This window comes from Pungitius pungitius, chromosome 5, assembly GCF_949316345.1.
Source record: "Pungitius pungitius chromosome 5, fPunPun2.1, whole genome shotgun sequence".
NCBI lineage: Eukaryota > Metazoa > Chordata > Actinopteri > Perciformes > Gasterosteidae > Pungitius > Pungitius pungitius.
The window spans coordinates 17,216,380-17,243,317 of NC_084904.1; the positions used below are offsets into that span (position 1 = coordinate 17,216,380).

At 43.2% G+C, this 26,938-nt stretch overlaps 1 protein-coding gene and 1 long non-coding RNA gene across 2 annotated transcripts in view; one reads left to right on the plus strand and one right to left on the minus strand.

The window, feature by feature from the left end:
- Nucleotides 1–3,116: 3,116 nt before the first annotated feature.
- rflna (refilin A) lies at nt 3,117–11,020 on the minus strand. Its single transcript, XM_037483052.2, has 4 exons — nt 10,689–11,020; nt 10,225–10,567; nt 6,272–6,381; nt 3,117–6,124 (listed from the first exon to the last, which is right to left on the minus strand). Exons 2-4 carry the CDS (start codon nt 10,441–10,443, stop codon nt 5,791–5,793), a joined length of 663 nt encoding a protein of 220 aa, XP_037338949.1. The 5' UTR covers nt 10,444–10,567; nt 10,689–11,020; the 3' UTR covers nt 3,117–5,790.
- Nucleotides 11,021–11,224: 204 nt separating this feature from the next.
- LOC119224394 (uncharacterized) overlaps nt 11,225–26,938 on the plus strand; it is a 39,996-nt gene continuing 24,282 nt past the window's right edge. The window contains exons 1-2 of the long non-coding RNA XR_005121041.2: nt 11,225–11,529; nt 19,951–20,106. This is a non-coding gene — a long non-coding RNA (uncharacterized LOC119224394). The remainder of the gene's footprint in view (nt 11,530–19,950; nt 20,107–26,938) is intronic.

Sequence of the window (26,938 nt, forward strand, 5' to 3'; positions counted from 1 at the left end):
TTTACACGTTGCTACTTGTCCTCACTGGCCTTATCATTCTAGACGCCGTGACCTGCACCTCTTTGGGTGCACTGGTCTAATGTTGCTGACAGGCACTCGTTGTTCACGTTGTTGCTGCTCCGGTGACCATTTTAAACACGAGACCCGACCTGAGAACAACGGGCCACGCGGCGAGGGCGCCCTTCGCCTTTGTTCAAACGCCAGGTGCAGGCGGCCCGTGCACCGCGACCACTACAAGGACTGGTGCGAGGCAATGGGAGGAGGATCAACAGTCTTGTTAGACCTGGTTTCGGTTCGTTCTTCTGCCCTTTTTTAAAGTCATTTAGTCCTGTGTTTGGAAAGACCGTTAGTACTTTTTGATGGTGAACTTCTTGATGGTGTTATTTGTTGTCTTTTATCTGCAATGATGTATAACTTTTTTTGGGGAGGGGGGGTGGGGGGGGCTGAGATTGTTATGCGGGGGAGGGTCATATCATTGGTTTACAGGGTAAACATGCTGTTCATTGCTGATGTCGTCATATATTGGGGAGGGAGGGGGGGCTGCTGAGGAACAGGGAAGGCTTGTTGACCTCATGCTTACGGGGGAGAGATGATTTGCCGGATGGACGGCAGTGAAACAAGTGACACTTTCTCACTGTTTTTATATTAATCATGTCTGTGTTTGTTGAAACAGTTTTTGGATATTTAGCACTTAGTTGTCAGTCTGTTCACAATGGAATTTTTAAGAATGTGTTTCCCCAAGTGGAAAAATGGACCGCATAGAAATCCCACTGTGGAGGTATCCTTAAACACCCGTCTGTTTTATTTTGGCCGTGCTACCGATATTCTTTAGGCGCCCACACTCAAAGCGACAATCACAGTTTGGTGAAAGACGACTAAGCCGCTGCGAGCAGACCGATGATAAAGCTCCTCGCCATCACTAAGGGTTTGTTCGCATTGAAGAGGTGACAAAAATAAGCCATCTTTCTATGAACCGTTGGTCCGCGGCGGCGTCGGCTTTGGCCGGGCCGTCAGAATCTGGTCTAGGAGCTGTTGTGACGGTCTGACCTCTGACCTTTTATTGCCTAGAAGAGGAGCTGAGGCCCAACTCCTCATCCAGGCAGATTTTGTACAGTTATGAGATATTCCTAGTGTTAAGTGCCATTTATTTTACATATAAAGTTCTGAAGTTACCAAGTGACGCACAATGTTTCTTTTAGCCCCCCAATGACGGACTTTATACTGTCCACACACGGAAAACTTAAGACATGAAAGCAAATGAAACGTCCTCTGTAAAAAAAAAAAAAAAGAGAAAAGAATTTTGTATTTTTTTTTTTTTTTTTGCTTTCAACTCCATCACAGCCTTAGCTTTTAACTCTTCAACTCATCTCCAAAACAAGACATCGGTGTATAATAGGACGGCTTACATCAGACCCGTGAGATCCTTCAAGTGTTCTCATTAGCACCCGTTGTGTTTGTACTTTTCAGAGGAAGTCGAGAGGGAACGAATTCAAGATGCATTCTGGTAGTTTTATATGACACGAATTTACATTCACAGTTTACTGTAGTATTTTAAAGGTCCTCCTTTGTGTAAACGATGTGAAATGTTTCCCGACTTGTGACCTCGTGCCGCCAGGGATGAATTCTATCCTCCGACTTAACGCCCTGAAGCGATGGCATTGAGCCGGTTTAGTGGTTCGGACAGACGTACCTCTCTTATCTCTACTTCACTTTGTCACAGGGAATTCTCACAAACATGACTGTTATAGGACTACCTCCTCTCACTCCTTCATTCATTCTGCCTGTTGTTGGTAAAGCCTCCAGCGGACCATCTTAGTTCTTTTTCTTATCAAGGTTTGTAATTTCGTCAGGCAAAAACTCAGCTGGGCTTTGTACATGAATCACTGCGTGGATATCCTTTGTCCTCTGATGAAATTGTGCCGGTAATCAGACTTAAAGCCATAGCTGTTCCCTCAACCGATGATGATGATGATGATGATGATGGACTGATATGTCGTTTTTAAAAGTATAGTGAAATGATTTTTAAAACTCATCCTTTGTGTTTTCCGATCATGTCCCAAATCGTAATTACTCATTCAAAACGTGAAAAGAGTCATTTGCAGATGTGTTTCCTGGACTGTCAAATTGGGGGGTTGGTTCGTCATAAACATTACATTGTTCAACCATTTGTGCATAATAATTTTTTTTTATTATAACCCACTGTATAATAGCAAGGATTGTATATAAAACTGAAGAGATGTAAATATTTATGTGGCTTGCTTCAAGGTTGGTATTACAAAAAAATAAAAAATAAAATATTCACATGGTTCTACATGCCCACCAGCAAGCTTTGTGGATAGCAGTGTAAAAATGAAAAACAAAAAGACACTGCCTTAATGTTTAAATAAAAAGCTTATTGCCATTCATGGTCTCGGAGTCGTGTTATTTATTGCTGCGTTCGCTCACAGAAATATTTGACTGATCCAAAGTTACAACAGTAGTACCACCGTGGGGCAGTATAAGCAAACGTTTAATAGTAACCCGCGGCCCGCTGGAGGTCATGCCCCCCCCCCCACACCCCCCAAATCCAAATCATTTTACCTTAATTAAAGATGGTTAACTGCTAAATCAAAGCCATGGTTCTCGTTTAAACTGCAGTTGTGTTCATCTTGGTGAAGGTCAGAGCTTTCAGTGGTGGTTGTTCTATAAATGAGCTGCTCAGCTGCTGATCTGGTCTCCTGTGACTTGTGCAATTTATCAGCTGGTGTCAAACTGCATGTCTGTTATGATCCGCCTCCTTACATAACTTCCATAACACCACTGAGTGCTACAAGGTGACAATGTCACCAGATCTAGACTGACGAGCCGTTCTCCCTCAATTTAAAGTCCTTTGTCTTATTCAAAGGACACGGAGGAGAGGCTCTGAATGGACACATTGGTTTATCCTTGCTGATGAGATATTTCAAATTTAAAAACACAATGCACATATGGCAGTGCAAAATATTGAATTTATCGATATATTGAATTCAATATTTTGTAGAGCCGTATGCATTTTGTGAAATGTGAAAATATTAAACCTATGCTAAAAAGTCAAATGTATTTTGTAGATCAAGCAACAAATACTCAACACAACAGAATAAGGGTTTGGGAATAGCTTCTTTTTTTAAATTTTATTTAGAATATACATCTTTTTAAATTATTTTCTTTGATCAGAACAAAAATGATAAATGATGTACAAAAATATAAAGAGAATTATGGAGTGCCTCAATGCCACATATACAACACGAAAATATTTTACAGTAACAAAATCAAGTGTTAGGAAACAAAAGTGTTTCACATAAAACCACCAAAGTATTAAATCACCCACCAACTTTCTCTTATCGTTCTCTTGACATTTCACAAACCATCTTCTACACAAACAAAACTCTCCATCTTTCCTGGAATTTTGCCGTATAGAAAGGCAACTCCAAAACAATTTCCTCCCCTCGTCCATAATGTTTCCTTTGAAGGAGCGGATGTTATTTTTCTCTCGTCTCTCTCTGTGTCGATACTTTCTGTTCCCTCGTTAAACTCCCATCGTGCCTCCTCGCACCTCGAGGGGTTTTCAAACCATAAAAATAACAAGTCCCGCAAATTTAAGTTGGCGTTAAGTTAAACTGTTAAAGATAAAGAAGATAAAAATCTGAAGAAAAGTCTGAAATTTATTCATTTGAGTTGTTCAATAATATAGAGACAGACAGAAAAAAAGTAATGAGGACTCAATAAAAATCTATTTTACATCTCAACAGGGATATCTGATGTGGTTTTAACTGCTTCATTGTTACATCTTTGTTATAACAGAGTGGTTTGAAGTTGCCTCGGATCATAAAACTTTGGATCTGTTTGATATGTTCATACACGCAATGAAACACTAGCAATTCGTAAATTAAATTTACATCTGTACTGCGAGTGTTGACGACTGTAAGCGGAAATTTACAGTTTTCTAAAATAAAGGCGGTTTGTTTCACACAATGATGACGCAACGTAGTTCTTGCGTAGGAATTAAATGCCGAGTCACTCTGGCTACTGTACATACGTTAGCTAACGGACACAGCTAACTCTAGCCGGCTGGCAGATGACCGGTTTGTACTGAGGAGTCTGCCCTCACGCTTTAAAATTAAAACAAGATTTTCCATCAAATCTCGCCAAATCAACAACATGATTATAATATCACAACGCAATATTACCAACGTCAGACAAAAGGGCCGCATAATGTTAGCTACTTTCAAAACTGCCTCCATACTAACACCTAAAAACACGGACTCATAAATAAAACAACCTATGATATACATTTACAAAAGTTTACTAGTTTAATATAATGTTTTCCCGTTTATTTTGTGATACTAAAGTACTTCATGTTCAGATTGTTGTTTCTTTTGATTGGACAAAGCTGCCGATTTGTCCTCAAAAATGTTACTAGCAAAGACGTTACTTGAGTATTAATAGTGCAATATGATAAAGGTTACTTCATGCACAGGATTCACGTATAGCTGGTTGCACCTGATCCTGCACAGTTGTAGCTTCTTTTTTTTTGAAACACAGATTTTCCGTAGAACGAAACGCTCCAGATTCAGTTCCAAGAGTTGTGAAGTAGAAGTGTTTAAAACGAACAAACACTTCCCCTGCTTGTCTGATTTGCGCCTGTCACTTGTGCGAGAAGCTCCACCATCTGACACCAAGGCCGGTTCGGGAAGGTCGTGAGGCAAACAATACAAGGATTGACACCATTCTTAACTGCCACGACAACATACATGTTTTTCTCGGGGGTTTTTTCTCGCAGACTAAGGAAGGATATGTTTTGTTGCCCTGCAGCCGAACAAGCTAAAAATAACCTGTCCTAGTGAGACGACCTCGACTCGGACATTACCTTAACAAAAGTATTCAAATAAAGTTTTAACAGTTTAAAAGGACTTTAAATCCTGACCACAACGAACCAAGGCAGCTGAATATTTAATGTTGCAAAGAACTGTAGATTTAAAAACCAAAATGTTCAAAGGTACTAAAATATTGTCCTTTTTCAAATATTCTCACGCCAATCAGTTGTTGTTGAAGCGATCCGTCTTTTCATTGGACTTAGTCAAGAAACAGCTCTGGTTAAACATGACACCTTGCGACGTGCCGTTGAGTTTAATGAAACGTCCGATCGAACTACACGAGCTGCGGTTCGAACGTGTGTTAATTGAAACTGTACAACTAAGGGCAAGAGTTCCTTCTCAGTGTGATATTATGAGTTATTACAAAGAACTATCTTTGGTCCAATTCCCCTCGCGGCCCTCGGCAATGTCGAGTCCCCTGGGAGGACAGTGATTTGTAGGAAAACGGGTGCAATGAAGCCACATCAGAATGCTTTGCATTGGTGGGACCGGCTCTCTGCGCAGGAATCCTCCACACATGTCATCTGGATTTTTTCTTTTTCCCCCGACGTACACAGACGTCTGCGGTCTGTCACCTTCACTGCGGTCTAACCCGAAGGAGAGCAAGGGCCACCAACTTGTCATCTCTTGCATTAAATAAGACATTATCCGTTGAAGTGCGGCATTGAACTGCCAGAGGACAGACTCCCTTTTCTTTAAGGACTACATCAGTGGAAAGTCGAAAATGCACCGAGGTGAAATGTCACTAAAGCCTTCCCACGGTTTCCTGCATGGTGAGTACAAAGTCGTTTTTAAAAAAAAAATTTACGGGGCTTCAGGTATTACATGAAGTATTTCCGCTCCTCCAAAACACACAAGACGATCACCAGGTGGCCCTCATCCCAGCGCGGTCCGGACCCTACAGGTCTTCTGTGTAGATGATGCAGGGGCTGGTGTCCTCACTCGACTCCAGCTGCACCGTGGAGACGAACCAGCGGCGCGAGCCCGCGGCGTTGTAGTTGAGCGTCGTGCGGTACGTGTTCTTGGCGTGCTTTGGGTAGATGATGGTGGTGCTCTGGTAGCTGATGGGTTTCTGCCGTGGCTCCAGGTACACCTGGGACTTGTAGCTCCTCCATGTGCAGTTGCGCACCGCCACGACTGTCTCGCTGAAGGAGGTTGCCGTGGGAACGGGGGCGTAGTACACCCGGTCCTGGTAATGCTTGTCCGAGTCGTACCTGACCTCGGAGTTGCACCTGGAAACGTGACGGCGAGGGGGTCATCAGAAACTTATATAGGAACGCTCACTAGGTGGTGCTGTTGGCATTTATTGATCAAAATAAGTGAAGAAAGCTCCATAGTGCAGAAAATAATGTGTTTTGTAAGTGTCAAAGTTCCCTTACTTGATTTCCTGCTCCGGTTTGGGGTTGACCTCGATGCTTTCTCCGAAGAACACAGGGTGCATGCGAGTCCTTGCGTCTGTGTTGGTGGAGTTCAGCAGCAGGTAGGGAAGCTGTGCGGAGGAAACACAACAGTCAAAGTCTCACAAAGGCATCCATGAACCGCTGAACTGTTCGTAACCAGCCCACCAATGTGTTCGTTCAAGGAATTCCAGTAAAAAAAAAAAAAAAAAAAGCAGCATGGTTGGGGGTTTTGGCAGAGCCAGGAACCCAAATTAAAAACACACTCCTTCATCTGCCCTCACGAGAACTTGCCTTGTCCGTGGCACGACTTCTACACCAACAATTAGACAAATAGAACAGCCCCAGGAACCACTCTCCCATTTTAATTTAGATAATTACACTGTGTGGGTCCGACCCAATGAAGTTGTAGATCTCTTTCTAGCTGGCAGGAGAAATGTGTGACCAAGATGACACAGCTTGTGTGTGTCTGTGGTGTGCTGGCACATTTCGGGCCTATGTTTGGAGGCCTGTTGTAGCTATCATTGTAATGACGTGGAGATGATACGGTAAAATAATGACATGAAATGAGGAAGTTTAAAGAGCAACGGATTGGTCTGCCAGCCACCACAGGGAGCAAGTAAGGAACTAGTTATCCAAAATATGGTGTGCCTTTGTCGTATATGATTGATTATTGTGCAAAGCGTGATATTTGTAGATGGAAATGATCAGACATTGAAGTGAGTGTGTGGGCATCTCGTCTCTGCCATTGTCACTTCACCCATTAGAGCTTTACATGGATCACCATCACACACTCATGGAGGCAGTCTGATGATTTTTGATAATTTTAAAGTATATTGGGCTTTTGGGCTGCAACTTAATGAATTTATAGTAATGCATTAATCGGCCAATGATTTTGACAATGAAAATCTAATGAGCACCCTGGTAAGTGTACTTAACTAACTGCACAGTTAGCTGTTTTTGTACTGACCCTTGACATCTGACTGTTCCCCCCTGCAGCCATAAGGGGACAGACAGATCTGAACCAATCAGAGACACAGATTACTGACACACGCGGTGGGAAAATGTCGCAATCAACCGTTTTTTCTTTACGCGTGTGTCTCTGACCGATCTGAGTCACATGGCACCTCCACCTCAACCACCGCTCTCACGTTACACAAGGGGAGGCTGTCACATGCTGCGGTTGGCCACCGGGCGGGGAGGGACAAGCAAGAACAGGCCAAGGACACAGCAGATTGCTGCATGAAGCTCGTCTTACCTACATCCTACGGTCCTCACCACACACACACACACACACACACACACACTATCTGAACGGTGGGGCTGAACTCGCGCAGCTGCTAGTTTTTCAAAGCTGGGCTGGTTAAGTTAAGTTAAGCCAGTTAAGTTCTGGCAAATTTCTGCAAAGCCAACACTCGTGAACGGGGGGTATCCCCCCACCCCCCCCATGCAGCGGATCCCCCCCCAGAGTGCTCACAAAGTAGAAACCCCCCCCCCCTGTAAGCTCATTTCTGCCCAGAAAAAAAAGAGTCTGCGGCTGAGCAAACCCACACAATGTACAATCCACAATGCAGAGCTGCTGAGAGAAAACGCCAACTCAACACACACTTTTCCAGTGAAGCGACTTTGCCTCCCGGCGTTTGCAAAGATGTTAATGCAGGACCATCAATATCAGACGGTGAGGCAGAATCAGAAAAAGCGTCACGGGGTCTCTTGGGTTGTCAAATCTGACACTTGACCATGTTTCCTTGAACCCGTGTCTTTTACAGCACCCGAAAACACCCAAGATAAGATGATCGCATTGATATTGTTAATGCATCCAATCCTTTTAATTATTGAGTTTAGTATTGAGAAATAACGTGCAGGCGTAACACTAATTAACTGCAGAAATTTGGCTCGGGACAGAAAACAGACAGGCTGTCTCAGGGCTACTCCACGTTTAATTTAGAAGTGAGAGGTCATCAAACACTTATGCAATGGCCCACAGTCACTCTAACAAGCCTTTGCCCCCCCCCCCCCCCCCAAAAATAGAACCTGAGGATTGTTCTTACACAAAAACAACTCAGAAATAGATTTGGTAGGAGGAAAAAGAATCCCGTCGTCGTACCAACAAACAGGCCGTCAGACAGGATGAGGACCCAGGGCGAGAGCGGCCCCCTATCGGGGCTGATCTTTAAAAGGGAAACCACAAAGCAGAGAGCAACTAATCTGAACCTCCAGAGGATTAGAGGATCGCTCTCTGTTTCAGCAAACAATGTCACGTAACTCCCAGGATGCAGCACTGCATTTCTGAGGCCTCCCTCAAGACGCTTTAAAAGCCGCCCCGACCTGCACAGACATGCTTTGAAACTGGGAGGGAGCTGGAAATGATTTTTAATCAAATCAGCCTCATTGCGTGTGCCACAAATGAAAGGAGTCATTAGAAGGCATTTTGCATTATACATATCTAATAATATATATTACAAGTATCATGTCTATCCTCATCTGACTAAGTAATATTGCCTTAGGGTTCACTGACCGTGTCGGTCGTTCGTTTAAATTATACAGTTGTAAAAATAGCCTACAATTTTCCTTTTACGGTTGAATGATCATGAACAAGCAATAGAAGCCAAATCCCATGAGCTGTAAGGATTTTACTCAGGAAACAATTCAAGAAATTGAAGAACGTTTACAACCTGTATAATAAAACCAAATTAGAATCACTTCATAAATGATGAATAGTTTACTTCATGTTTTTCTAAATTATTTTTTATTTCATGTGGCACTTGCTTGTGTCCATGGTGGTGTGAAATTGGCTGAGAAACATATCCAATAGTATTATACGGAACACTTTTCATGGACAATTGCTGACACAAAAAAGCTCCCGTTCCTACGTTGGTTCTACTCAATTGTCGAGTGAAGAGGTTTTAATGCAGCAGCACCCCCAGCGTGGTATCTTTTTCCATTCATTTTTTACCCCAATTAATCTATTAACAATGTGTTTTACCCCAATTAATCTATTTTCTCTGTTTTCTAACGATTTAACAAACATAACTAGCTTAAACTTAGCTTTTAATTTAGGAGTCGATGTTCACAGATTGAGCGACACAGGTAACAGTATGAATAATAATATAATAAATAAATAATAACACGCGCTGGACACTAAATAACTCTCAAACTTCTGTAACAGAATCAGATTTATGAAATACAAAACCCAAAGGTTTCATTCTTAAGATGGGACAACTATGGACAAACAACTATGGACCAAAGAAAAGTGATGATGATTATAACTGTAAACTCTTTTCAAATGAAACAATATGAGAATGAAATATCCTTCTTTGTGAAACAGCTCGCCATTCGAAAACAGATCTGAAGGGGTTGGCGGGTCGTACAGGTCTACCTGCTCAAGGAGGACACCTTGACACTGATACTATTTAGTGAATCACTTGGTGTCATTAAGCCTTCTGTCATCTTGCGTCGGAGGCCCTGGAGTCATGGCGACGACCCCTGGGGCTCCGTGGACCTCCACTCAATGAATGCAAGTTGGCCTTATCAACTCACTGACCCCTAAGACACCATGTTGTTAGAAAACCAGCTGACGCACCACAGTGTAAAGGAAAACATTTCTGCTATTGAAGGCCAGCTACACAGCGACAGTTTACAACGCAACTTCTACGTGAGAGAGAGAGAGAGAGAGAGAGAGCTTCCAGATGTTATGTGAGTGGGATTGAAGTGAAATATGTGTGTGGCCAAACATCAAAAAGCTCTCAGACTTTCAGTTTTTTTTTTTGCAGGAGCGTTATTATTATTATTATTATATGTTATTATATTATAAGTGTATGAAATGAATGGCTGAATTACCGAGGCCACAAAACAGACCCGAGTCTGTCCGATCTGCTTTCTCATCACAAGCATTGTTTGAAATCACAGAGCAAACACAGGGACGTGTTTCTTACCAGTTTGCCTTCTCGACTCTCCTTCTTATAAAATCCGTGGGGGCTTTCCACGGGCGTCGTGCAGCTGCCGGCGCGCGACTCGATCAGACCCGGCGAGATGGAGCAGAAGGGGGGACTGGGACTGGGGGGCAGCCCCGAATCCGGACTGTCGAGCAGTCCCTCCCGGTTCTTTCCTTTCAGGCTATCGTCCATCGCTTGTAGATGTAGGTGCCCCACCATTGCTGGGACCACTCAAGTAAACAAAAAAAACGCCGGACGAAGTTTCCGTGACAGAATTTTCTCGGTCTCGCGTCGAAAAAAGAAAACAATCCTGGGGTGTCTTTTTTTCTCGTCAGGAGGACTTCTGCAAGCAGAGAAGATGGGATTCTTTCTTTTAGATATGAATTGAATCTTCGGCCACGCACAGTGGACAACACTTCACAGAGTGAATTCAGCTTTTATTTCCCCCTGAGAACATACGGTACCTGCGCGTCGTGCAGTATCCACCTTTTGATCCCCAAATATATTCCAAACAAACAGGATTGAAAAAAACGCGAGCAAGAAATGATCAAACTTGCCACCAAAGTGTGTCAAAGCGAAGTGTTAATTCTCCATAAACTAAACTAAAACGTAGTAAAACAGTAAAACTTGAATCAAACACACTAAAGTCGACCGTCCGTCTGGCACCGATCAGCGCGAGAGCTCCTCTGCTCTGCTTTGACTGTGCGTGTGTCTGTCTGTGTGTGTCTGTCTGTGGGTGTGCGTCTCCGTATGTGTGTGTGTGTGTGTGTGCGCTCTCCAGCGGAGAGCTCCCTCTTAATGATCCTGCCAGGCTTTTTGTGCGCACCTGGATCCGGTCCAACCCTCTGGTTCTGGATCACTTCCACTTCCAACCGACAGGGGCGAGCACGTCCTCCTCGGTGAAGCTTTAGTAAGTTCCCTGAGGCAACACCGATAAACCCTACCTTTAGGTGGCACACATGTACTAATACAGTATTATTTGTTGTATTTCTCGAGTTTTCAACAACTCGTTGACCATGTCTGTGTATCTTAATGCTTCAGGTATGATGAGGATGTAATTGTAATTGGCACTATCGCACCGCTGCACATGGCCCACCGCCATGAGTCGTCACTCGGCTATGACGCGAAGCGACACGCCCACAAGGCGCGCAGGAGTTCGCCTCGTCTGGCTAGCATGCTAAATGCTAACGTGCCATGTCAGCGGGGCGTGTGGGGACTCTGTGCTGGTCGGAGTGGTCGCACTGGGACACAGAGGCCCAGTCGACTGGAACAATGATGCTGTTGAGTTGGGAGCATTTTGGACGGGTGAGTTCAACAACACGCCGTTGAATTCCCCGGATGAGATAGTTAACAACCACTACGTTGCCTAGCAACCTAGCTGCGCATAGTGGCTGCGGCCAGTGTGGGGTTTATATTGTTAACGTGTCCACGTTGTCTGCCTCGTCTACTGTGAACTCTAAAAGAAGCTTCATGCCTCTTAAGTCATGTTGTATTTATTTTCGGTAAATTTAGTTGAACTGCCTGAGGTTCGTCTTTTTCCCCGTCTGTTGTATATTTATCAAATTGATAATTGTATGCACAGACCACCATCCCCAAGATAAATCTCAATATTTCTATATAGGCCTAAAGTTCATCCATGACTAAAATATAATCCGGCTGTATGAGAAAATCCACTGATTTATAGTCCTTGGTTTAGTTTCAGTCAGTTCAGTAATAACCAGTCAGCTGTCTTTGGTGACCCGTTTGTTTTGGTCAGTGAAAAGGATTATTAGGGGATAAGTACAGTTATTTTTCATAAGGCCTGTGTGTATTTATGGCTTTGTGTCAGAACCAATCCTGGCTGGTGTATTTCAGGACAGGGTGGAGATGGGTGGGAACACTGCGCATCCACCAGTTACTAAATGAGTTCAAATGCATGCACACAAGCACACACACACACACACACACACACACACACACACACAAGCACAATAACATGGCGAGCTGACAAAGCAGACCTGAGTGAACACATGAGCAGACAGTGTGCAGTAGTGAAAGCATTGAGTCCTTCTCAATGCTTCAGCTCTTCATAATGTCTGTGCTCTCCGGTCGGTTACTTTTACCAACAGCAGCCAAAATGGAAATCAGAGCATAAATAATAGCCAGTGCAGAGCTGCCCGTGTGCCATAAGTGTTTGATTGTATCTTTGATGGTCCACCAGCTCTCCACAGCGATGACCAGATCGTCAGCAAATCATCATGCGTGATGTTTTTTTGTTTTTTCAGTTCTCATAAAAAACAAGATAACTGTGTTTGCCTTTGTTGTCTGGAAGATACACTTAATTGTGTGCCCGTTAAAGTTGTGCAGCTGTGATCTTGTTTGCGGAAGATCTTGTTTTTCCCTCCTCTGTGTTATTGTGCTGAAGCCGCAGCAGGAAGCCGCTGGGAGTTTTACTCGCATTCCCCGTGTCAGGTGTGTTTTTGTGTCATCGTGTCCATCTTAAAGAGGCCATCACGTTGATCCTCAGGCATTTAAGGGATCATTGTTGAGATCTGGAACAGATTAGCCATAAAATGCCGGTGCACAGATGGCGATCGTGTTTGTCTGTGGGCATCTGATCACATTGTGCATGCACACGTCTAAGGGTCTAATGGTTGAAATGACTAAAAATGTCATTTCTATGTAGCATTGCGGATTAGTTTTGAAGTATGCGGTATCTATCTTTGAGAGTTAGGGTCTACCCAATACAGTGGAAGTCTTAAAGCATTGAAGTTAGATTTTGAAAGAAAATCTCTTTTTTTTAAATCAGGGTTATTCTTGCAAAATGTTTTTATTAGCTTTTTTTTTTTAAACAGAAAATAATGATGTTGAGAACTGTTGACTATGTATTCCTCAGAATAACATATCCTTATTGTCTCTTTAAGGCTGGTGGGGGAATGGTGGAGGAGAATGGTTAAAACTTTAGTGATTCCCTTACTTTTCATTTAACCGTTGACAAAGACAGATAGGCTGTTCTGTTGTTGTTATTATGACACTACTGTTTATTAATGAAAGAAAACCACATATCTTTACACAAAAAGTTGCACTGGGACCTCCATGTTTATAAAAAGCATCTGCTTGGCTCATGTGGATTTTTACAACAATGTCTCTTTCACATGTTCACATTTCCACATGTGGCAACTCAAATTCTAAGCGAGAAAGACAACTATGAAAAAGGTTCAGTTGGGTTTTTATTTGTATGTCTGTTGCATGGTTTCCATTCGGCGTGCCTCACCTCGGTTTCACTCAATTAGCAACAGAGTCAATTTAATTCCAAGCTTTTCTTTTTTACATTTTTTTACTAACAAACAAAAAATATTTTTTTTGGACCACACTCCCATAATGTGTTCTTAGTGTACTTTTATCCATTCCAGGTTAAAGCAAATGAATTACTCTTTAAATCATGTTTTTAACCCTCCTCGTTCAAAGTCTCTTTGACACTGGATATTGAACCTACAACCTTTCGACATCATGGAACCGGCACCTTTTCCGTTTGGCCAAGCGGCTGTCCCCATTATGTGGGAGTTGATTGAAGAGCTCTGCAATCAGGATTCTTTTCCTGAGAGCTTTGAGATCTCAGGAGGCTTGGAGGCATACACAGAGGGGAGAAGACAGCCAAGCCGTCTGCTGGTGATTCATTTTTTAGTGCTCCATCATCCTCTTCCCCTCTCATAGGGCAATCACTCACATCCTGCCACGCACGCACGCACGCACACACACACACACACACACAGACACACACACACACAGGAGGACACAAACATGTTTTTGTGCATTGATTCAGAAATTCACACAGAGCAACAGAGACACACATTCCTGATCTGCAGGACTCTGGCTCAGTCTCGCTGCATTCACATAATGTTGCCAAGCCAGCTGTGCGAACTGGATCCAAAAAAGAGCGGGGTAATACAGGTGTGTGTGTGTGTTTGCGTGCAAGAGCAAGATGCCCCCATGACAAGTGTTTTCGATGTGAGGTACACATTTTCCGAAGGTGTGCAGTATGGTCTGCATGTTGCCGTGTGCACGTGTCGTCTGGAAAAGCTCTCAGTGCAAACAAACCACACAGAGAGGCCAGCGCCGGCCTGGAGGTGGCTTTGAGCCGGCGGGGGGGACGTCACTGTGGTTTCCACACACAGCACTCTTCTTCATGAGTCGTCTCCATCTCGCAGATAGGTGTCCATTCTCCACTTTGCTTTTCACACAATGTACGCATGAACACTAGCCACTTGTTCAGCGCGCTCACGTGCTGTTTTTAAGAGAGTTACAAACATGCTTTGACTTGATGATGGGTTAACTGGGCAGATTCTAAATAAGCCAACTAGAGCTTTGAGTAAAATCCATAATGCACCTCTCTTCTCTGGGGACTGGCTGCATCTGGTTTTAATGTGTTGAGACCTCTGCCTGGATGAAGAAGAGACAGTCCTCACCTGTCGCTATCACTACCAAGACTTTTCCTCCTCTACCACAGACAAATGATCCATTGCTGCTAGGAATCAGTTCACAGCCTGAAGGGCTGAAAAACAACTCTCAATGGAAACCTACCGAATGGCTCGCTAGGGTTGTAGTGATTTTATTACTCTTGTCTTGTTTGCACAGTATATAGCGGGTCACTAATGAGATTCATTTATATTTATTTTTCTGTGCTTTGGGTCAAGTTGAACATATCATATCAGATCAAATGCAAAAGCTCAGGGCAGAAAAGCAGGTCGTCCTTTAATCGCAAGTTGGACGGTTAAATCCACGGCCCTTTCTGGCAGTGTGTCCATGTCCAATGTCCAAGTGTCCTTGAATGAGACACCGGGCTCCAAATTACTTCAAAGCAGCCCACTGCGTCTAAATGCTGAGGGTGGTTTAAATGTATTGTTCGAATTGCATGTACTTGAAGATTAAAATAAAATTCCTAATTCCTAAGAAAACAATTTTGTCAAGAAAAATGTTTTATCATCTTAGAATCACGGCTTAGAACTTCACAGGAAAACAAATTATGAGACCCATATCCTCCTCTATCTGTTTGGTAGTGTTCCTCTTCAGTTTAGTGTGCGTCAGTTTGCATATGGTGCATGTTTAGGCTACAGGCTGCACATCAAGGGCCGGTTTCGGAGACAGGGCTTAAATCAAGACTGAAGTAGGCCTAAATCAGACTAGTTAATCCTGGCTATTTAAGTGGCTTGCATGAACATGGCATAAATTTGGCTTAGTTAGTCTGAGACTATGGAGTCCTGGAGTAAGCTTAATGAGAACACCTGGTTCAAGCCTCATTAGACTAAGTGGAAGCACAGGCTGTTGGTCCAATTGTGCTCATGAAAACCTGAAATGGAGTATGAAACACCATTGTTGCAGTGAATTTTGAGACAACACAATGTCAGAGGCAAAGAGAATTCGCTCCAAAAATTATAGTGAGCATGAAAAAGCACTACTAAAACTAATTGTATCGAACCATCCAGTCATTGAAAGCAAAATCCATACTGCTGCTATTGAACATAAGAAAAGAAGTGCTTGGACTGCAATTGGCAAAGAATTCAATGCAAATGAAGATGTCACCACAAGAACAGTACAACAACTGCAGGTGAGTTAATCTTCATTATTAGGCACAAAAATATGTGTTTGTTTCCTGTTGCCTATACCCTGCTTATTTATGGCCTACCCAAATACAATACTCCTGCTGCTTGTAGCATTCACATTGAATGAATATCCTGTTTAAAAGGATAGTAACCTATTTTAAAGGGGCATATGCATGTTAAACATGGTGGTAGAGTAAGATATGTTGCACAAAGGAAAATCCATACCTATATGTGAGGGGGAAAGAAATATACAATCATTTCTCCACCATGACCTAAATTATCAGGAGACAAACTTATTTTTATTATGCCTTATCAGTACCAGTATTTCAGATTTCCCATATTACTATTTTTGTGACATCAAAAAAGAAAACTAATGAATGATATCTGCCTTCATAGGTTCTATGGAAGAACATTAAACTGGGATTAAAAAAAGAGAATGCAGCAAGCAGAAGAGAGCGATTTATTACAGGTGGTGGACCACCAATAAAGGACACATGTGATGAATTGGGTGACTTGCTGTCTGGTATAATAGAGCACCAGCAACCTCTGGATGGTATACCAGACAATGACCATTTGGACAGTGAACATGGAGAACTGAGCACAAATGGTAAATATACCTTAGGAAGTAAATTGGTTACAGGACCATATTAGTTGATTTGAGGTTGAAACAGTGGTCTTTTCTTCCAGAGGAAACCAATCAAGAGCCAGTTCACAACGAGCCTGAACCCTCCACATCTGCTATGGCACCCCTGGGAGATGAAGCTGCTACCATCCAACAGAGACCAAAAAAGATAACTATGCATGAAAAGTTAGCCAGAGAATTTCATGAGCGTAAAATTGAATATTTAAAAGAAGAACATGAAATGAAAATGAGAATTCTAGAGGTTGAACTGGATATGAAATTGGGAGAGAGGGCTATGCTCCAAAAAAGAATTCTGCATACTAGTAGCCATGGTGAATATGAGGAATTGTGAAAAATAAAAATAAATGTATTGTCATTTGGCGTGTGAGTGAGTATTAATCATCACAAACTACATTTTACCCGACTTGGTTCACTAGTTTAATTTTGCTACATTATTGTAATTTTGTACAGAAACAGTATGCAAGCACCACCATACCATAATGGATACATTCCATATTTAAATGCTGAAGTGCTGCACTGTGAAAGCTGTTGTGGGATTTAGATGTGGTGTGAATAAATAGTTACTCTGACCATATCCACTATCACCAAGTAGTAGTCCACTATGTTGTCCACTCTCAAATTGTGCACACAATGAAGAGTTGAGAAAAATCCTTGAATCATGGGTTGCACCTTTCCAACGGGCAACAATGTTTGAAAACTCCAAATTAGGAGTGCATACACCCTGAACATTGATTGAAAAACAGTTCTTACGATTCCTGTATTCCTCTGCATCAGGAGTTGATGGACACTTGATGGGAACATGACATCCGTCTATACAGCCAATCACTCCTGGAAAGTGCCCATATTCATAGAATTGCACTTTATAGTTGGCTTGCCCAGCAGCATCAGGGAACTTGATGTAAAGACTCCTCAGTTCACAAATGGCACTGCAGACTTTGTGAACTATTCTACATACAGTTGGTTCACTGACACCACACAAATCACCAGTTTCACGATGAAAGATTCCACATGCCAAGAACCTCAAAGTGATCAGAACTTGCAGTTGATTGGACACTGTCCTTCCTCTTTGAGACAGAGAGGAAAGTCTAGGCTCAAGCAAAGTAATTATCTCCAATGCATTTTCCTTGTGCATACGAAAGCGGTCTCGAAAAGTTATTTCATCAAACTGATTCAATGGATCACTCCTATCCAGCAGTATTCGTCTGGCTGGCCTTTGTCGTGCATGTTGGTCCTCATTTAGATATTCCAAATAGTCCATGCTCCCAAACAATCCAAGCTCAGTTTCACAAACAGTAGCCTAGCCTACTAAGCGGGAGTTAAACCTGCCTCCTTGGCAGATTAGTTTAAGCTTCAATTCAGTCCAATTTAGTCCTGGAGTAGCTCTAATGCTCAATTTTGCAATCGGCTTTGTTTAATCCAGAACAGGCTTAATCCACGAGTATTTTAAGCTACGTCTGTGCAAGTGAATTTCAGTTAAGCCAGCTCAAACAGCATTTTAGTCTGGGACTAGGCTTGAGCCTTGTCTCCGAAACCGGCCCCAAGTGTTATTGTCTTGGGGTGACAAAGTTGTTGATTCCAAAGGTTTCCTGTCCTACCCACTGATCAGTGTGTGTGTGTGTGTGTGTGTGTGTGTGAGACTCCATGCAGCCTGCACACTCCTGTGACCTCCTCTCTGACACCTCCCCGAGGCTCCACAGCTGTTGGGCTCGCATGTTAGCAGCTCATCCACCCTCAGCTGTAATCAGTGATTCACCTGCACGCCACTTCCTGACATTTTCGCCCCCTCGCAGCTTTGTGTGCGCAGTCGATACAGTCGGGAAACACAAGAATGGGTTTTGTTTAATGTGTATTCACTGGCATGCTCAGTGAGGCAGAGTTTGTGTTCGTACATATACGTGGAACTATATTCTGCTGTAGTAAATATGCAGAGGTCATTTAAAAGCACAAAGTCATACCATATATAGATATATATCTATATATCTATATATACATGTATTGATTTTGTGTTCATACAACCAACAGGCAGTCGCTGTGTTTGGTCTCACTTTGAGCAACACATACCAGGTGGGATTTTTAACTCTGTCCACCCTGAGAAAAAAGATGTGGACAGAGGTACAATCTGCGCTTCGTGCCAGTTTGTCAGTTATTTATTTACTAAAGAGGTGTACGGTGGTCACAGGGAGAGCCAGGCACAGCTGGGGAGCAAACAAAGCCATGTGAGCATTTTGAGGAAGACGAGAGAGGTCACGGTTGGGGTAGAGGGCGAAGAGATAAGAACTGTTTATGTTTCTGGTCCCATTCATCTCCATTGAGAGGCCTTCATCTCAACACTTAGAGAGAAAAGGCCCTGCCCTTTGCCCTGCTCTCTGTGCCTCTTAAAGCATAAACAAGTCCCGCTCTCAGGTCCTAACAGCCCTTCCTATATGCTCAGCGTGTTTGCTCACGGCTGGGGTTTGGGTTGTGAGTGTCAGCCCGCTCACAGGCAGTTTTAAGGCACAAAATCCAATGCAACAATTTGAGTTCAGTGTCAAAATGACAACGGCTCACCGCAGTAACTCAATACTTATTGCCCTGCGATAACACAAAGCGATGCAGTGGTGAGAAGAAGAACAGACAAGCTGTGACTTCCTCTTCAGTGTCAGAAGGATTGATTCTTGACAGTGTTGTTTTCTTACCATGGAGCTTCCTCTCATGGCCTGGGGCATTGTTTAATCTCTCGCTGGTTGATACACCTACAGCTTCCATCTCCGAATGATTTGCGCTTCACTCAGAGTTAAAAAGTTCTGTCGGACAGAGAGCAGCTCTAATGCTCTGCCATAGGGGAGGTTGTGTTTCCCATGGTGTGCTTTGTGTTTGCCTTCTGGCCTGCAGGGATATAATGACAAGCGTGGACCACCCATGTCTGCTTTGGGCTGAATGTTATTTAAGGAGTTCCCTCAGGTTCTCTCTCTCTCTCTCTTTCTCTCTCTCTCTCTCTTTCTGTGTGTGTGTGTGTGTGTGTGTGTGTGTGTGTGTGAAAACCCATAAGCTCTAGTTTACATGCTTAAGCCAATGAGATGACTTTGAAATGTGCACACAACAACCTAAAGTGATTACACTGTAATAACTGATAAATGAGAATTAATTCAAATATATAATTGTATAATTGGTACATTATGAATACAGTCAGAGTTGTGGGCAAATACATTGACTACATTGAGAGACAATACAAATGCCCTGATGATGTATTGCTTTGTTTTGTATACTATATATAAGTGCTAAATAAAGTAGATTGGAAAGTATTTGGATTGTTTGGATGTCTTCTTTAGTTTAAAGGCATCCACTGCTGGCTGGAAAATGGAGTAACTTAAACAATACGATCTGTGCATTCAGACTTGCCAAATTCTTCTCTCTCACTAGGTACAACGTTACCGGCGGTATCGTAGATCTATAATCACTCTCAGTGCCTCTGACAAAAGCAATCAACATCATGCCCCCTCATTCCACCTCTCTGTCTTTCCGCAGACTCTTGAAGGATCATTTTGAACAGCATCCAGAGGATGTGCTGGGTGGACCCGAGGCACTTTCCAGGAGCTTCCTGTTCCCCAAAAGTCAGAGGATCTGAGGTTCGAGGACAGTCTCTGGCGACCAAGTTCTTCCCGGCTCGGCTGGTTTCCAGAGGTACAAACTTCTGTCCATGTGTTTCTGTCGGCAGTGTCGAAGGCTGCGCATGTGTTTCCAACTTGCTGAGCATCCTGGGTGAGACATTCACAGAGACTTTTGTGTGCAGAGGTTTACTCACACACGTTCTGGATGTGTCTGGATGTAGTTAGAATTATTGCACCAAAGCATCATTTTTTAAAATTTGGCATCTATCTTTAAAGATGACTGATTTGATGCATTAACGCTGCGGCCTTCACCATGCAGTTGGAGCCCGGCTGCAACATCCAGCGGTCGCTTTGGATAAAAGCGTCAGCTAAATGACATGTAATGTAACGTGATGTGACACGTGAAGCCGGGGCCTTCTGAGGAGATGGGCTCATGAGACAACATCAATGGGCAATGAGATTGGGATTCACACTCAGCCGCTGTGGCACAGGCGCTGACAGAGGCTCTTTTCTTCTGCAGCCGCTGTCTGGCCTCAGGCCTCAAGGAGGATCCTCTCCGCAACGCACTCATTCACGAGCACACACACACACACACACACACATCCGAGCTGTTGCCCAACGCGGCTGTGGGTAAACAGGCTGTGTTTATATTCCATGTCTCAACTTGTACACACACACACACACATACATTGACACAAGGGATCATATTTAGAAAGGCAGCGAGCGGAGACAAACGGAGTGGGCGTGTCTGCCGTGCCGCACCAAATGCGCCCGCCACGACTTGTTAGACTCTTGCGCAACAATAACACACCTTTGCCATTGAGCTCAGAGATGTACAATACTGTGGATGATTGGCGAGTAATCGGTATTATACAATCTAATCAAAAAGAAGATTTGACATTTTAGAACTCTTCATGAAAGGTGGAATATAAAGATTGGGAGCATTCGTAGAGCCTCTTTGCAGCTCTCAGCGGCTCCCAGCACAGCCACGGCTTAGCCTTTGACTTTTATCTAATGGGGCCTACGGCGCCGATAGTGTAAACAACGGCAGAAAGTGCTAACAGTGTTTATCGGGGGGGGGGGGTGTCTATGCATTGGAAAGGACAGATTGGGTCGGGATGGCCAAAGGTTTCTTGCTTGAATTGATTTTATTATAGTGCATATTACCCAAATCAGTGTGTCTTATTGTGTTCTTCGAAGAAGGAACTACAGTTTGCTTGCATTTATCCTGCATTGATTAAGCGATGAGGAGATGCTACTGTGGCCCTTTCACACAGATCACTAGGGTTGAACTTGAGCTTTGGGCTGGTTTTGGCAGCCAGTCTGTTCAGCTGTGTGGGGCTGGACGGAGATCATGTGACTAACCACTGTCCCTGACTGACCCGTGGGCGGCACAAACAGGCAGCAAACAGCGGCCTCTTCGTGCTGTCCGACATGACAGGGTAAAGTAGATCAGACAGCAGTTGGAAATCTGTTTCCTAGTCAGCCATTCACGAACATTAACTAATTAATTGACTTTAACCATTATCCCTTGAGCATCCAAAGAGGAGAGTCATAATGGGACTTGTGCATAAGAAAGCCATGACGACTTGAATGTTGTTGCAAGTGCAACTCTGCCGTTAAACCGGGGGCTCCATTTGAGCTGGAGCGGTGGGATTTGGAATGATGTGTGTCTATTCGCTGGGAGCTGATTAATTTGGCCCTTTTGCCTCTCACAAAGCTCCAAATACCTCAAAGAAAATAGGACGTGGGTGGAGTTCAAACGACAGCTCAAACCGTATGTTTAATGGAATTAGAAATGACTTTTTAAATGCCACTCCTTAAGCTCTGCCCTGCATTTAGAACTCTCTTAATGAATTGAATGGGCCATTGCTGGCATGCTATTCATTTTTCTTCTTTGTCTGATTTAAAAAGTGAAGTGATTTATGGCTGCAGTTGGAGCCCGGGGATGCTTTGTCACGTGGGCGTCTTGTTATGATTTTAGGTCCCCGCGTCGGTGTCATTACCGTATCAAACTGTATTTACCATCTTGTTGAAATGTACTGTGGTCTTGATAAAATACTGCATTTGAGTTGGGACTTGAAGCCCTTCAGGCTGCTGACTGACAGATTGAGAGTCATCGTGGCATTTGAGGTTTGGGATGAGAGCTTTATGTATTCAGAACATTCCCCTCTTTATTTTCATGCGACCATCCAGCATTTTTCTTCTGGAGAAAGATCTTTTTGTTCCAAATATTATCCTGAAGGCAAGTCTGTTGCTCAAAGAGCAGCATCATAAAACAAAAAAAGGGATGAAGTTTAGTGGACTGATTCAGACACAGACATTCAGATTCAAATCAACGGTGCAGGGTGGGAACAGCAGCGCCCACTTTTCTCAATACTGGCGCAATCGCAACCATTGTTGCTGCATAGACTAAACCATGCATTTTTGTAGACACGAGTAATGGAAATGGTGGATCTTAGTCTCCCCTCAGATACCCTTGTGTTTTATAAGGTTTTAAAAGCTGTTATTTATAGTACAAATTAAGCTTTAGAGCTTTTTTTTAATTTCAATTTGGTGGTATTTTTACATTCAGTGCATTTTAGGCAGCACCCGCACACTAAAAAATCCATTGCAGGAATTTGATGAGTGAAGAGGCTTTTGCAGGACACATTCTTGCATCTCTGCTCCCTCAGCACCGCGACGCCATAAACCATGATGAAGATTTACTACTGATGCTTGTGATGGATGGATGTAAAACCCTCACTTTTCAGCCCCCCAAGTCAGTAAAATGTCCTCCCTAGGGGGAAGTTGAGTGACATGTATCCTGTCTGTCAACTCAGTTCAGATAAATCACTGCAATGTAATAATTGATAAGGACCCTAGCAGAGAGTATAAAGGTTGATCTGTCCATTTTAGAATATTTATTTTGTCTCACTAAATCAATCAATCATTACTGATGTTAAGCTGCTATGATGAAGCCCAAATTGTGATCTAAACTTAAGCCTTAAGATATTTTCAGTGAAGCAACAGGCAGGCTGGTGTCATTGGGAACAGATCTGGGGTCAGCTCGCCGTTGTTGGTATTCTCTGCATTTTTTAGCTTAATGCTCAAAATTGACTTTTTAATGCATTGGGTTTTTTATCCAATGAACCTCACTGACTCTTAACAATGTTATAACCTTTTTTCCAGAGTTAGAGTTAGAAAAATTGATTTACAAAATATGAAAATAATTAAATGAATAATCTTGACAGTTTTTAATCACCTGACTTTGCAACTGAGCTATAATTAAAATGTTCCACTTCTGTAGTATTTATATTTAATTTAGTAGGCAATCAATTCATCAACACTAACTGAAATTTAGATGAGGAAATTGATACCAATAATAATGTTTTTTATGCTTGTTCATTATATTGGCAAACTGGAGCAACACTATAGTTAGCTTAGCTTAGCATAAGGGCTCAGCATAGAGACTGGAAGCAGGGGGAACAACAAAAAAATCAGTTTAACGTTGTTTCATAGCAGAGCCCAGTGACTTCCTATAGTCTTGTCACTGTCAGGTTGCCGAGCAACCAGCCAGAAGCTAGTTACTGCTTTGGCCCAGTCAGCCAAATTCTTCTCTGCATATGCCCAACTTTTCATATTTTCATTAAGTCATCTGATGAACAGATTTAACAAATCGTGTGGTAGTCTGGCGGGTAACATAGAATTAGCATATTGTCAAAATCCTGCTCAGGTAAAATAACAACATACTTACCTTGTTAATTTTTAAGTAGCATCTATTTATTTTGCACTGAGAAGAATTTTGCGTCTTATGGACAAGTCGTCTTTCATGTAGTTTTCTCAGTCCGACGCACAAATGTCATGGCGTGTTTGTGCTTGTGTGGGCTTACGCATGCTAGCACAGGCATACAGCAACTGGGAGTGTGGTGGCTGAGCAGGTCTATATATTTTTTTTTTTTGGGTGGGTGCTCGACGCATGCACACACACACACGCACACACACACACAAACACACCTTAGCTGCTGGGTCAAAGTGGCCGTGGCGGAAAGCATGCAGACTGTGACTCACACATCGAACGTGACACCTGCGCCGTCCAGGCAGTCACATGTCACCCAACCACACCCTGCTTGCGTTAAAAACTCTGCTTCTGACGTAAATACTGCAAATGAATCCTTCCTGTCTGCCCCTGCAGGCACAGAAACACTTTTTAGGCACACACACAAGTTTTTTTAGGAGCATTCAATGGCTGCAATTGTGAAGCCTACGTTTCTATTGATTCATTTATCGATTTCGTCCCGTTGAGCTAAATGTGGCCAGAGTTTGTCAAGGATGAATATTTCCTCAACACGTGTAGAAGTCCATTGATACCATGTGGTTCCATTTAATGTAGACACATAAAACAACAAGCAGGAAGTATTAAAACCATGTGAGGCTGGCTGTGCAGCTCCGCCAGGGACCCACTTCTCAATTCAGCCTGTGTACTCACAGCCTAAGACAGGGACACAAACACACCCCACTAACGCACACACACACATCCACCCACCCAGACACACACACACACACACACATACACAAGTATACCTATTGGAGCAATTAGACACGCCTGTTCTCCATATTGGAATAATAAATACAGACCCGTGGGTAGTGCAGCGCTATACAGAGTTAATGCTTCTCTTTCAGCCCTCTGTGCCTCATTAGAATAAACAGAAGTGGCTTGTTGATGAGTGGCAAACCGCCCTCATATTGAAGCAGTCTTCACATACATTTCTTTTGGTTTGTTTAAGCTTACAGCAGGCTCCAGTTTTCCGCCATACAGAGTGGGGCATTCAGCGTGGGAAGGTCTGGATAATAACTATGTTGTGTATTTTAATCAATGTAGTGTGCTCTTCTTAACTAGGCTCAATTTATGATGTGCTGTAACTCCAGGCCGTGAAATGTAATGCTTATTTCAGCTTCTGTTTGACCCATCTCTGCTAGTGCATATCATTTATTCATGACTCCCAGTCCAGAGCACTCCATTGTAAACATTGATTCAGATGGAAAAATACAATAGCTGACTATTTATATAGCACTACTAAGAATGCATGTGGCCACTCATGGAGTAATGGCACGGTTGGGCTACCGATGATTGCTGGTTGAAGAGCTGGAAGTGTGAACTTAGTCCTCGTATAATTTCCCCTTTTCCTTGTATTTTGTCTCCTCTAATTTTCTTCTACAAAGAGTCTTCTCTCTCGCACTTTGTAATCTACCCTCAGAGTTACCTTTGCTCCTTCCATCTGTGCTGCAAACTCAAGATGTTCCCTCGAGGCATTTGTGTATCTGTTCATACATACGATATGCCCTCCCATAACCTTTTCACGTGAACCCGGCTGCAGATTGAATTATGAAAGTGTCGAGTCTCTCCCTCGTGGTCAAAGGCCATTTTCTAAAAAATACATTAACTCGCCATTACCCCCCACAAACCACAAATGGAGGCGTGTATAATTGAGCAGCGCACTGATTGATTGGTCTGTTTATTTTTTCGTTTTGCCTGACTGAGATTCCAGACTTCGACTTTCAGATTCCTTTGCAGATGGCCAGCGGGCCCTTTGAAGCCTCACTGTAATTAACCTTTGGAGGGGAATAACAAACCAGTACACGGGGGCACTGTGGCCGGGCCTAAGCTGCTTTGATGTGGTGCCTGTGTTTACTCTTCCATGCACTGGATGGGAGGTGCACTGCGCTGACATGTCCCGGGTCGGCTGAGCGGCACGTCGCACCCCGGGGGTCCGCCGCCTCCCGTCGCACCACCAGGGGAATGGAAAGAACTGTTATCGCCTTTCTGTAACACTGGCAACATTTGCTTACACAGCGGAGCTTGGCCAGTAGCCTCCAACGGTCCAGGGGGGCGTAATATTCCTGCAGAGCTTAGATGACCCGACCGCTGATTGAGAAACAGTTGTCCATTACAAGTCCATACCTAAATAAATAAATAAACCTTGTATTAGCCGTACACCCAACGCTGACATATTTCCACTGCATAAAGTTGATATGGAGAACATATTAACAAATATGTTTTTGGTTCTGCTTTTGCTTCTCAAGGTGGGGCTAATTCCAATTTCTGTTTTTCTGATGGGAAGCTGAGCTACATGATATTATGTCTTGCACTGTCCCAATGTCTCAGTCTATTGAGCCACACTAAATTAAAGAAAAACATGAATCATTTATGTGACCTTTCCGTTGACTGAACAAAGTGCCGTCAAAACAAATGTTTGATCCATGTAACATCTTTTCAGGAACCTTTCAGCGTTCTCTTCACGCAGCACCTTGCCAAGGCTTTTCATTCATGCGGCTACGGGGGAGTCAAACATTTCATTCTTCCTGTTGCAAAGCTAACAACAGGTTCTCCTTACTCCGCTGAAAACCCCTGCGGCAGAAAGGTTTGACCCAATTCAACAGCTGGCTCTGGAGGCTACTTAGTCTCTCTTCCGCAACACCGTGGCGGTTTTTAATCAGCCTGGACTTAAGTGGGAGCTCCATCATCAACAGAGCGCGTCCGACGCATTGCTCATCGCTCATTAGACCTGCTTCCCACTCGGCGGGCCCAGTGGTGGACCATCGCAGACACTTTATGCGAGGTCTTCGTCGTTCACACAGCCATTTACTGACTGCTGTGGCATGAGACCAGTCAGTCATCTTTGTTCCCCCCCGGAAAATATGTCCCACACTCAACATCTCCGGCTTTGCATTCTTCCCCCCTACACAGAGTTCTGCACAACTCTGTTAAGTTGAATGATACGTCAATGGCTTTTGTGCTGTTGGCATTGTACTCTCGTAATAACAAGTTTTTATTTATTTCTAACTGAACATTTTTTGTACCACTTTATTTCAAAATGAATATGCTAAATAATAAAGGAGATTTTTGTTCACACAATTCTAAAGAT

What these genes read in the sequence shown, in the direction of transcription:
- rflna (XM_037483052.2), bottom strand. Translation starts at nt 10,443, where the DNA reads ATGGTGGGGCACCTACATCTACAAGCGATGGACGATAGCCTGAAAGGA. An exon ending in AGAGTCGAGAAGGCAAACTG is followed by an intron (nt 6,382 to 10,224) that starts GTAAGAAACACG and finishes TCCTCCGCACAG; the next exon opens with CTTCCCTACCTGCTGCTGAA. An exon ending in AAACCGGAGCAGGAAATCAA is followed by an intron (nt 6,125 to 6,271) that starts GTAAGGGAACTT and finishes TCACGTTTCCAG; the next exon opens with GTGCAACTCCGAGGTCAGGT.